Below are 13,513 nucleotides of genomic sequence, written 5' to 3'. Positions count from 1 at the left end.
GTACATTTACTAGAGCACAATGGTAATGGAAGTCTGCAAGGAGATAGCAAAGTTACGGGAAAAAAATTAACACGAACAGATAGCCAGGAGATCCTCTGTTTTAGTTCAGAGCTGTCCTAGAGCCCAGCAGTACTCTCTCTGGCTACCTTTCTGCCTTTGTACTGCAAGCATGCATTATGACAGCTGGTGAGGGGTCAGTAGCTCTGACCGAGGAAGCTGTGACCGGTCCAGAGAGATGGTCCCCAAAGAGATCATCTTCCCGAGGCCTGGTGTCTTCCCTCAGCTGCTGGCTGGAGGGCCCGTGCAGAAGCTGTCAGCTCTTTAGTGATTGTCAGCTCGTGATTTCAGCTCAGCTCTGCAGGGCAGCCTCCAGGCCAGACCAGGGAGAGAGACGAGAGGCCCGTGTAGCTGTTCTGCACGAGGCAGCTTTATTGGTCTGTACTCTGGCGAAGGGGAGCTAGGGACAAGCACCTCTCTGCCCTCGCAGGGGCAGAGGGCTAGCTTTATAGGGATACAGGGGGTGGGTGTCAGAGGGTAAAGGCCAATGGGTTACAAAAGATCTGCATAGGGTCTCCCAGAGGATTCTGGGTCTGTCTTCTTCTCACCGTAACTGAAAAGTAGTTGCCTTTCCAGGGGAGTTCTGCTGGGAGATTTGAGCAATCTCCTTATCTCAGCAGACATCCCTCCAGGGCAGTGGCTGGGCATACCCCACAACGCATACACCTGGAAGAGGAGAACATACCAGAACGAGCCTATTCAATGCCACTCCAACCACTTAGCAACATAGTGACTTCAAGGTCTCTTCAGATGCTCAGAAACTGCAATCCTTCCTCCAACCCCACAGGCTGGAAGTGTAGCAGCACTAAAGTCACCATGGGAAGTTCAGCTGCACTTCACTGTCAGTACCACAAGCCCCTTTCACAGCTAATTCCTTCTTAACCATGTTTCTCTCTAAAAAGTCTATTTTACACCTGACACTGAAGCTGAAGGGCTAGTCTTCACCTTCCAACTCTCAACAGTAACTGAAGCTGGTGCTATTATTCCCACTTTACAAATGGAGAGCAGGTCAGGAAAGAAGGCACAAGGCTGAAACCAACCACATGAAATCAATTACTTTTCAGTCTTGTGCATTGTCATTTGGACAAAGCTTCAGATCTCTTGCTATTTGAAATTCCAACTAGAAACCGACATCTTTAATAGCTTTGTTTCAGACACCAGGACAGTAATGCATTTCAATTTGTTTCCTGTGTCTATTACCCTTGTGTGCTTGTGAGTTCCAGCTAAGTTTAGCAACTAATTAGGCTGGAGTCACAATACCATTAGAGGTCTGGATCAGTAATTCACCAAGCAGGAAACAAAACATCTCTTGTTGAAATAACTGTAGCTTTAATTGAAGGAATTTTTCAAAAAGAGTTTAAAGAGGAAGAAGTCATCCAGTAGCCATACAAATCTCCTTGTGTGCTTCCATTTTAGAAGCCGCAAAATAGGTTGCACTCAAATCAAGCAAAACCTCTGGCTGACATAACTATTTTAAATCAGCTGAGCTTTGACGCTGGAGTAACAGCTATCAAAGATCATCCTGAACATACTTAGTAGTTCCAAAACTAATTTTTTCTCTCTATATTGGAATCAGACAGTTTCAATACAAACATTACTCGCCATTGTTCTAAACAAAGCAGACTAAGCAGCTGCAAAAACAATCCAACAAAGAAGAACCAAGTCAGGCCATTACCAAGGAAGAAGCAAGGAGTAACACAAGAGACTTGACACTCCTGTAAAAAGGGCAGCTTACTGTAATCAAAGAACCTCATAATACTGAGAAAGCACAACAGGCCAGGAGATGTATATAAAGCAGTACTATTCTGCTATTGCACAGTAGAAGGTTACAATAGGGGTGAGGGGACAGACAGAAGCATCAATACTTTTGGAAAAGAGAAGAACTTGACGTATTAACACCAAGAAGGAAATGGCCAGCTTGGAAAGATTACAATATTATAAAACCCTTGTAACAAGTACACAAGCATTAACCCACTGTAGGTCTTGGAAACTGCAAAAGTAAAAGCAAGCAGAGATCAGCATGGAATCCTTGGCAGAAGTCGGTCTGGTACTAAAGCACTTAAACACTCAACCAAACTCTATACATGGCAAGAGGTAAAGCTCTGAAATTCCATAAATACTCTGAATCCCATAGACGTCTGACCAAATGCACACAAATCCCAGAGTAAAACAATACATTTCTGCCTCAATGCAGGGGAAAGCCCTTGCTTTTCAGTCCTGTGTATTGCTCTAGGATAGCTATTGAAAAACAGCTGAGGCAACAGGATACTGTTGTAGCACTCTCTCCCTGCTTTGGAAAGCTTCCCAACTTGTTAGATAAAGAAATAGCAGCAACGCACAGAAATCAGTGCACCCAGCCCTTACCCCACTTCACAAGAGACAATGCAGAGCATGTTGACTTCCTTCCACACAAATGTGTACCTTCATGTATCTTCAACGACCTTTGCAAAAGGAGTAAAATGTTCAATGTTTAGAGCCACTCCTGACTCAAACAGCTTTCACTGACTGTTTAATTGCTTGTGCTGTGCTTTGTATTGGGATTCACTGGGGCTTAACAGGCTTGCACATGCTGCTGAAAGAGAAGAGTTAAACAACAAATCTGTACACAGATGAGTTTTATCCAAAAGGAATGCAACAGCCTTGTCTATCAGACAGAACTAAAATTTCAGGTCACTTAGTATTACCACAGTCTTTCCAAACTCCTATTTCACCTTGTTCCATCTCCTTGGTCTTTGAACCTCTTTCATTGTATCTATTTACTTTATGCAGACAAGTTCAGCAATTTCTAGACATGGAAAAAGGGTTGGGGGAAATAAGTTGGTCAAAGGAGCAAATAATTCCGCAAATCTTGTAAGCATTTCTGTGTCAAGTCTTTGAATCTTGTTAAGGAATGAAGAACATATTTATGTAAAATCTAAGTCCAGCTTCAGAAGCATAACAAAATGAAAGAAACAAAACCCAGTCACCTTTGGGTCTTGTTTTCCTCAACCACATCTGAATATAAAGGCTTATAAAGTTGCCAAGTTTACAGGCAATGCAGGCCACCTCCTAACAGTCCTTGTCCACAAAGAAAGACTCCCCGCAAACCATCACAGGGATGAGGAGGAGAGTGAGCACAAAATGACTAGAGCTCTGCTGGCCCATGTAGATATATTAACAAAGCATAGCAACAGAGTGAAATGTTGCCTCTCTAACCTGCAAGGACTGCACTATTTCATATTCTATTATACCACCCTCCCTGCCTTATCATTCTCATTTAACGTGAGTACTACACACTTCCAAGGCTCACTTCTCCTCCTCCTCCCCACTACCACACCCTCCACCAAGAAACACAGAGAACTACTAAAATGACTATGAAGGCTACAACTACGAAAAGCAAAAGATATTTGTACTGAACGATAAAGAACCATATTTTTAAACATACCTTGAATTAAATGTGTTGCTAATAAAAGCATTTGAATTATCTAAGAATACATGCCAGAAAAAATAGTGTATTAAGAAGAAGGATATTAAGCAAGAAAGTGCTCCTGTAGCATGCAATGAGATGGCTGACTTGGGAAGCTAATGAATTAGTATAAACAATTCAAATCTAATTTAATTTAACAATGTAGAGCATTTGTGCATTGCAAAGCAACAGATAGTAATCTGTTTCTTCATTAAATCAAAGATAAAATTGCTGATTACCCTTCCCTGAATTATTTTATTGAAGAGGATAGCAAACAAATTTTATATTTAGTCATAAAAGTTCATGACTAGTCCCCAAACAAGCCAATGTAACCAGTGATGGGTACCAGTGAACATAATATAGGCCAGCTGTGGTTTAGCACAACACATTATTCAGCCAAAATAGATTCTCACATTTTAACAGTTAGTGAACAAATGTTTATGCAGAAAATTAATACAGCATTTTACTTTTTATTTTCACAAAACATATCTCAACAGCACCATTTACTACTCAAAATCTTTAGAAGCTCTAAAATCATATACTGAGAATGCTGAGTATTTGGTATTGCCAGAAATACTAAAACTATTAACCTCCCCCTCTACTTTACAGATATAAATTTATGAACTTGCCTCAAAAGTGTTACCGGTGATATCAAATTCTGGTGGAACAAAGGCACCCTCTGGATCATCTTTGAAAACAAAAGGAAACATGCCAGATTAGAAATTAGTAGTCTTGTTTAAAAAAACCACAAACCAATTTGATGATACAAATTTAATGATACACTCCTATCTGAGACAAAAGAAACTTTGTATAGCAGTATTCTGGTTCACTCCAATTTGATGTACAGACAACTTATCCATGTTACTAGTGCTGGAAGTAAAATAAAGTGCTGTTTTCAAGGTATCAGAACTTTCCTACTAAGAAACAAAACCGATTAAACACCCACAAAGAAATACATTTAACATGTCTAACCACTTCTTGCCTTCAGGCATTTATGTTTGGACCCAGTTATCACCTAAGCTGGTGGGGCTCAGCTGTGGCTTAGAGGTCTGATTTGATTAATTGGACACTTCCATTCACTATTTTCCACTGCAGACCTGGGTGATAAAGGTTCAAGCAGCAAAGCCAGTCTGAACAGCTAATTGTCTCTTCATCTTAGAACTCTGACCTTTCTGCTTAGTTTGTTTTACTTATGATAAAAGAGTAGAGGAAGTAAATTGCCCACACATGTGCTGCTGAACAGAGAACTGAGCTACTACAGCAGTCAATTCTGAGTGAGGAGGTGAAAAGAAGAAAAGACCATCTTAAAAGAGACTGATGCTGCTTCTGCATCCAAGCAGGTACACAGTATCACAGTGTACTTACGTCACATGAACCCAGTAAAGAACGCCAAGGAATTAAACAAGAGCCCAACTAAAAAACCTACTCTTCATATACATACTCAACTCACCTAACCTATCCTTCTGGGAAGCCAGGATGATTGAGATGATTTACATGCAAAAAGCGTGTTTCCCTTCTCAACAAGAAGAGAAAAATAGTATGTTCAGAGGCACAGCATAATCATCGTAACTTTAGCTTTAATAGAACTTTTGTGCCTGTTTCTTATTTCACTTGCAAGTGAAACGCAAAGTTTTTATTGTGAAGACACTAAGCCCAGTTATATGGCAGAGACTACCAGAGATGACTTTTTTTGCATATTCATACATTGCAGCTACATGGCCTGGCTGACTAGCCAGATACCAGTAACTGATTTACAGCTCCTTATGACATTCCCAAATGTACTTTCCCACTGAAAAAGAGGGGTATGCAACTAATTCTGCATTTCTTACCCACCACCACATTTTTTTGTGATTTTGGGGGTGGGCAGAGGAGGCAGAATGAGAAGGGAACTAACAGACAGATGTTTTATTCTCCTCTCTCCCCCACCTGCAGACTACTGCTCCTTTTTATCTCCAGTCCTTTTTCCCTTTCTTTCCATAGAACACTTTAAAGGCTGTACAAGTATTTAAATTATCACTGGTACAGCTCACTGTATTCTTCTAATATAATGTTTACAATGGGAATTTGTTTGATCTGAACAGAGAAGAAGGTATCAGACCCCTTGGCAGAACATCCTATTGAATGTTTGTCACTTTAGTACCACAGAACCTGCAGGAAGCAGAACTTCCTGCTAAAGCAGAGATGACAGGCTGTTTGCTTTCTCTCAGTGGCAAGCAAATCCAGAGGTTATAATTTTCTTCTGGAAGAATAAATCCATAGGCAACAACTACAGAGAAGCAAGAAAAGAACAATCTCCTCAAGTGCCTACTTAATAAACTACATTTTAACCAAACAGTAACAAGATCTGAGGGAAAGAGCCAAAGACATAGTGGAGTGTGTGTGAGAGAAGTAGAATGTATGCGTAACTTTTTTGCATTCCTATGGGAAACATAACATTCTTTAAAGAGAACTAATGAAAAATCTTTTCCTTAGAGACTAACATGACTTCAGGGAAGTAAATATTTGTACATTTGCTTTGCATGGGAATTTGTTATCCCACATTTTAAGTCCTTGAATACAGCATTCCTGGATCAATTGTTTGCCAGCTATTCAATTAGACGAAAACATTTAAGAAGAAATTGATATTTTCCTTCCTAGCTACAAGCAAAGATCTCAGTTGAGGAGCATTTTTTATCCACTAGATTTATTCTCTTCAACTAGTCTTTCATTGGCTTATACAAAGGCAGCTTCTTTTTCTTTTCTTTTAAATTTCAAGGTATGACAGCTCCTTAAAATAAAGGAAGTTGATTCCACATTACCCTATTAATATGGAAGTAAAAGTTGACTTATGTCTATTTGAAGAATTTAGTAAAAAACAAACATCACAACAATTCTGAAGATACATTTTCATCTTTATTAATTATATTTTATGATGTTCCATTTATATGAAGTACCATCCCTAATCCTAAAGGAGGCAACAAATCTTCATCTGGTTGCGATGTCACCTTTCCTCAGTTTTTCTAGTATTTTTTCTAAATACTGTGACCTAGATTTTGACTAAAAGAATAAACCCTTATCCTGACATAGGTTAAAAAATAAAGTAGGTTAAAGAAATCACAACAAAAACTTGACTAGTGTGTATATAGAATAGAATGGTTCTCCTAGTTATGAGCTGTCATAAATTTAAAAGTACCATAGCATAAGAGCTGTTTGGTTTTTTCCCTCCTCTGTAAAACATTAAGAGGCTTTAGACCCATCATCTTGAGATGCATCAATGAGAAAGGAAAAGCAACCATAACATGCCTTTTCATCTAAGATGAAACAATAAGTTATTTTAAAGGTCATCACCCTGTTCACCTGCTACGATACCTGAACATCTTCATGCCACTACATACTGGTTTCTAACATATTAAAATTCATTTCAGATTTGCCAAGTCTGAAAATCATGATTTAAAAGAATAATAATTTTTTATTCAATAGAGAGCTTTAAAAAAAAAAAGAGGCCTTTATTCAACAGAACTTTCCTTTTTAATAGCAAATGTGCACTGGAATTGTTCCATTCTTTATGTTGACAATCAGCAAGATACACTGAATATCAGACTTATCTAGAAATAGAACATAGCTATAAAATTAGACAATCTGTAAGAGATGAAAGACATGCTTTACAAAGGTAGAGACTTGTGTACACAGGAACACAAGTACCTAATCTTCATGTTTAAAATGGACATAAAGAAGACTTATTACCTGGATGAGTCTTAAAATAACTAGGGGGAATTGTCTAAGCAAACTCAGAACAGCCTTTGTTCATCAATTACAAAACTGAACATGTAGTTTCACACGTACATATACACATCCCTTCCAAAATAAGTTTTATTTTACCTTTATTTTAATTGTAAGTCTTAAAAATAGAATGTAATGTTTTACTGCAGTTTCTCACTATGAGTTTGCACAGTTGTAAAACAGCCTGGAAACACAAATACTTACCACTGAGCTGTTCCATGAAGCATACATTGCCATTGGTGTTAAAAGCCAAAGTGTCAGGAGTGATGCAGAGTGTCTGGAAGATTGCAGAATGGGCAATGCTCTTCAAAGAATGGCAACACTCCAGGCAAATCGCCCAAATATCTTGCTCAGTAAGACAGCTATCCCGCAGTGACAAAATATCAGCAAGGGACACATTCTCCTGCCAAGATATGAATTAATAAATTACCCTGGATTTCATGACACAACTTTCTGTATCATAGATTACATTTGACACAATTGGCTACAAGTAATGTTTCCAGCAAGTTCTCAGACTTCCTAGGACACTGATTAACACCCCAAGAAACACCAAGTGCATGACTTTGCTCTTAACACAGAATGTTTTAAGAAGCACAGTTAACCTGAACAAAGATATCACAGTATGCTAACATAAAAAAAAATACTATGGGAGATATGTAAGTTAAATAAACACTGCATCAAAGGAAACAGACCATTTGGAGGTAAAAGCAGGGAGACTAAATGAAAACATTTTGTTTCACCCATGCCTTTCAAGTTCTCCCAGGTGTCTTTATATAAACTACTTAAAAATTCTCTTCACAGCACTTCTCCCGACCATTTGTGATCTGGGAAAAAGTACCCTTTAGATTAGCCTGTGTTAAGAATGATGCTCTTGTGAAGTTTAGTGATGTAGACCATTTAATAAACACTGAAAAGTCAAACATGCCACAGGAAAAGTGTTTTTATACTTGGACTTAAAACCAAACACTTCCGTTGCCCTAGGCCTCCCCATTACATCCAGAGCTCTTAGTGATCAAAATAGCTCATGGACTTAAGTTTCTAAGTTGCTGTCAACTTGCATTGACCCTGTTATCACTGTAAGGCTGTGAGTCCAGCCCCAAAAAAATTTCTAATGTGGCTTTCCTGGTCAAGATGTTTAGAAACAATGCTTGGCTCAAAGCAACCAGTCTCTCTATGGGTATTTCTGGAATACAAACTCAATACATTACCCACAGCTACAGAAGTAAAGCCTTCACGAACTTAAAGGAATGAGGGAAAAAAAAACCCCAAACAAAACATTGATTCCATCCATAAGGAAAAATAAGGCAACAAAACTGGAAGGTAATCTACAGAAGTTACTTTGTATCGGAGCTATAATTACTATTAATTACACAGTATTTTCCCATTTATATGTAAGTAATTAAGACTAAAGACTATGCTTCTCAGCGATATTAAATATACCCTAAATGGAAGGTGTAGATACACATTGCTTAGCATATAGAAAAAAGAAAGTACGTCATCATCAGCAAAAGAGGATGTGAAGTATCTTACAGATCAGAAAACTGCTGTGGTTTAAACTTTTAATCCCTTGGAGAACAGTTATAAATTTCTTTACCTATTTCAGCACAGGAGAATATCAATAATATCTGGATTACCATATACAGAAGAGGCTAACAGCTTATTAACGTGTCTTTCAGAGACTTAAGCACTGCTTTCATGATATCCTTCAAATAAGAACCAGACCTCAGTCCAAAAGTGTATTGTGCCTTTTAGTCTAAACTACAATGCTTAACAAATAAATATGAGTCAGGAAATAAAGCACACTCACTGTTATTTGGGAAACTTAACTTCTCTTTTCAAAGGTCTTATTTTTCATCAGCCTAGACATGGATTGATTTACTAATGGCAGCATTACTACAGTGCCTTCTAGCACCAATCATGGATCTTGGTCTCATTAAAATCAGTCCTATATAATAAAGAACAGCAAAAGATCTCAGCACAAAATCTTATTTTCTCTGTGCTGTGCTCAGTACAGTTGTGTAATGCTGCCATCAGAGTTGGCGGGTGGACAAGGAGGTTTAGCACATCTCCATAGGGAAGCTGTTCCAAACACGAAGAGCAACACAGAGGTTCCTCTATCTGCAAATAAAAACACATTGCAAGAAGCTCTAATACAAACATTAGGCTTTGAAATTGACCAAACTGAGCAGCGGGATGACGATAGGCTTGGATAGAAGAGACACACTGCTTATTCTATGGCCACCAAAAAGAGTTTAAAAAAATGAAAGTCCTATGATCAAAACAATGAACCAGTAATAATTTTTAACTCTCCTAGAATCCTCCAGCTAGGTGACATGATGGCATTTGCCACAAAAGAAAAATAAAAGAATGCTTCACTAATCAAGATGCAAAACTATGAGAGTTTCATCTGTATGTATGGACAAAATAGGTTCAATTTAGAGTGCACGTGAAAAAAATTAAACCTGCAATCTTTAAGACAGACTCAATATCAAATTCCAGTCACAATAAGGACTTGAGAGAACTTCTTTTAAGTCAAGGTTTGAGGCTGAACTCCACTGCAGATAATAATTATCAGCAATGATATCTACAGTATAAACCTACATAAACAACTTTGTCTTGTGGTTGTTTGGGAAGTAAACAAAAGGTAATGCTCTCATGTCAGGTAAGCTTATTTTCCTTCCAGGGAATGAAAAAGTTATGTAATACAGAAAAAAAGCCCAAAACAAAAAAAAAAAAAAAAAAAAAAACACCAAAAAGAACCCCAAACAAGCAAACAAACCAACCAACCAACCAACCATCCAAAAAAACACCAAACAAACAAACAAAAAAAAAAAAAAAAAGCAAGGAAAAAGGAAAAAAGTCCTATGAATGTTCTGTGGCTTCTGTTAAAGAGTGGATGGCTAGGTGAAGCTAAAACAAACATACAAAAATATGAAACACCACCAGTACCATATGGCAGGCCTTTCTATTTCCAGTGCTCCAGGGCAGTAAGTTACTTACTTCACATAAACCACATATTTCCCACAATGATCGCACTTTCTTGACCTTACTTATTAAAGCTGCTACTGCAGCTAAGCAAGGCCTTTGTAGAGAATGAAGCATTGAAAACACTGAGACTTGCATTTGACTAGCTTGTATCCCCAAAGAAACACAGACCAGAAGCTTTCACTGTGGAAAAAACCCATCCTTTTAACACTGTAACACAGGAGGTTCTGGCAAGCTGAAGCTTCTGGTGAGCAACTGCTTCAGTACTTTGGACCACTGGAAGTTGCTTCATTCAAATGTGCTACATATCAGAGATCCTGATGCCTCTTTTTTGTCTCTTTCAGCAAAAGACACTTGTGTCTGGTTTTAATATGAAAGTGTCTGGTTTTAACAGTAAGAACTACAAAAAGTAAACTGGTCAGGCAACCATGCTTAACTGCTCACTTTAGTTCTCAGCTTTCTCTTATATTTTCTTCAGCAAGTACAAAACAGTTCAGTAGCATATAATTAAGCAGAGATAATTAAGAGAGAGTAGGAATAAAAAATAAATTAATTGGCCACAGATCCTTTCTTAAAAATTTTGAAATTGAATATTAAGGAGTATGAAATGAAGAAAGTTCTAGTAAAGAGAGGAACTGGAAACACACCCTCATCCTCAGCATTTTCTACGCTCCAGTTCAGGCAGATTCCTACTTCACATATTGGCAAAAGCCCACATGCATCAGACACCAACCTCATTCTTCATACTAGGTACAATGATGACAAGAGCAGACTCCACTAAATGACTAAGCAACTCAGTGTTCAGTACAACAGCACTCACAGCCTTCTGACACCTAAGTCTTTTTGCCATGATAATTCACACAAACTTCAAAACAATCTATTCCAGAATCACAAAAAATGTGGCAAATGCCATTCATTACATTCATCACATCTGAAGAAAAACACAGGGTTGCCTGAATAAGCTGAGTACTCTTCAAAGCAGCCCTTTTTTATTAACTTATCTAATCACCAGGTGATAGGTCATGCTCATTCTCCCAACAAAAATACTGAAACTATTTATGTTTTTGTAATAACTAAATAGGTGGGACTCATGGGAACCCACAAAGTATATCTTGAGCAGGTATGAAAAATGGGCTCAGTTCTTTCTTGTACAGAAGAGTTGACCCTTAGCCTTCTCCGTTCTGAGGAAATACTCTAAGTATTTAAGCCAACATGTAAAAAATGAGACCATTACCACCTTCCTCCTAGATTTTGCATTGGCCAGTCTGAGTGCAGAGGGCCTACTGCACTGAATATAACAGATGGTGGAAGAGCCAAACTGCTGAGCCACTGGGTGACTTGAGAAAGCTGAAAGGGGCTTCGCATTTTCAAATGTGCTTTTAGCTCCTGATTCAGCAGGATTCTTGAAGTAGCAAATAAGAAAGTTTGCAAGATCTGGTTCAGGGAACGAGCAGCTCACACATGGTTCACCAAACCTTTACTTAAAAAAGGAAGAAATCTCCAAACATTTTGCCCTAACATTCACTAGGGGGTAAGAAACACATATCACGTGAAAAGATAAAAAGATGAGCAAGAGCAATAAAAAGCAAGTGCAAAACCAATAATAGATCCAGACAAATGTGATGACAAGAACTGGGTTTAGCTACAGGTTATTCTGCATAACAACTGAACAAACAGATTTAACAGTTTTATTTTTTTGGTTTTTTATTTCCCAGTGTCAAAGGCCTTTTAGCACAGGGCAGCGATATACGGCTGTACAAAAAAGTGGCTGACAGCTTCGGGAAACTGTTCTGCCCGTGTAAATTTCCCTTGATCGGGTGCGACAAGGACACGTACTTGCCGACTGCAGCATTAACCCACGGCTACGACAGCAGTGACGAGACATCCCGCACTCAAGGACCATGACTTTGCTGTTGTGGAGAAGGTGCACGGGAATGGGCTAAAGCCCAACTTGGTGGCTGGGACCGCGGGGCAGGCGGCAGCGAGGAGCCGGAGGAGCACACACGGAAAGCGAACGGCGCTGTGGCCGCGGCCTGGCCGCTCCCGGGGGGCGGGTGCGCCCCTGGCCCCGGCCGCCTCCCGCGGGCGGACCCTGAGGCCGCTACAGCACAGCTGAGCGCAAGGGCGGCGGCTCCGTCCCCGCACCTGCCTCACTCACCTCATCCTCCAGCAGCGTCGGCAGAGGCTCAAAGTCGTAGCAGTTCACCTCCTCCTCCTCCTCATAAAACACGTCCTCTGCAGCGCCAAGAGTCTCCATCCCGCCCGGCGAGGGAGCAGAGGCTTCACCTCCGCAGCCTCCCTGTGCACTCGGAGCGCGGCCCTCGGCCCCCGCCGCCGCTCATCCCCACACCCGCCTGCGGGCTGCCCCCGGCGGCGACCCCCGCGGCGCCGCCCGCCCGCCTTAACCCCCTCCCCTGCCGGGCCCGGCCGCGGGGCGCCCCCGCCCCTCCCGCGCCGCCGCTCAGGCCCCGGCCCGGGGCAGCGCTGCCATGGCAACGGCCGCCGCCGCCTCGCCCGCGCGGCCTCACTGCGGCGGCTCCCGCCCTCCTGCGGCGCCGCCCGCCCCCGCCGCGCCCCGGGAGTCACCGGGGATGGCTGCGCGCCGCACCGTGTGCTCCGCGCCCGCTGCTCCCCGCTCGCCGCGGTGGGGTGGCGGTGGCGTGGCCCTGCGCCCTGAGGAGCGTGCCCGCCGCAGTGCGATTTGCGGCCGCCGGGGCCCCGCGGGAGCCGGGGCCGGTCCTCTCTCAGCTGCGCTCTGCCGGCGATCGGAAGCGGCGGGAAGGGAGGGCTGGTGCCGGGCAAGAGGGTGCTTGGTGGCCGAGGTGGGACCGGCGCTGTGCTGGGGCGCTGCTGCCGCCAGCGGGTGATCCCCACCCTGTCTGCCCGAGCCCTCGGGCTCGCGTTGCCGCCACCGGCTCTCCAGACCGCTGGATTTACTGGATGAACGGGTGTTTAGAATTAAGACAGGTGGCCAAGTATTTGCACGCTTATGGCATAACTCCTGACGCAGTTCGAACCATAACAACCGCAAACAAAACCAAGCCGGTGCCACCAGCTTTACGTTCATTAGCCCCGTTTTTGCTATCCACAGGGCTTAGGGTGCCTCAAGTAACTTCATTAGGACTCCCCTTGAAATCAAAGGTTCAAGATCAAGCATTCCTTCAAAACCACCACCCGCATAAGCCAGTTTTTAATTCAAGTAAACCCCGTTAGACAGCTCAGATCGTTTTGAGTAAACCGGCTGTAGCCTGGGAATGGGAATCGGCA

At 41.5% G+C, this 13,513-nt stretch overlaps 1 protein-coding gene across 2 annotated transcripts in view; it reads right to left on the bottom strand.

Moving 5' to 3' along the window:
• Nucleotides 1–12,605, bottom strand: part of KNDC1 (kinase non-catalytic C-lobe domain containing 1) — a 60,032-nt gene extending 47,427 nt beyond the window's left edge. Inside the window, exons 1-3 of one of the 2 annotated variants that reach the window (XM_048310767.1) lie at nt 12,405–12,605; nt 7,466–7,664; nt 4,132–4,190 (exon numbers count right to left, since the gene is read on the bottom strand). In XM_048310767.1, coding sequence (XP_048166724.1) covers nt 4,132–4,190; nt 7,466–7,664; nt 12,405–12,503 — 357 coding nt within the window. In that variant the 5' untranslated portion in view covers nt 12,504–12,605. The remainder of the gene's footprint in view (nt 1–4,131; nt 4,191–7,465; nt 7,665–12,404) is intronic. The other variant, XM_048310766.1, reaches the window with a different exon arrangement.
• Between the last annotated feature and the right edge of the window lie 908 nt (nt 12,606–13,513).

This window comes from Corvus hawaiiensis, chromosome 8, assembly GCF_020740725.1.
Source record: "Corvus hawaiiensis isolate bCorHaw1 chromosome 8, bCorHaw1.pri.cur, whole genome shotgun sequence".
Taxonomy (NCBI): domain Eukaryota; kingdom Metazoa; phylum Chordata; class Aves; order Passeriformes; family Corvidae; genus Corvus; species Corvus hawaiiensis.
Note: the sequence above shows the minus strand (reverse complement) of the source record. Positions and strands in the feature narration are given on the sequence as shown.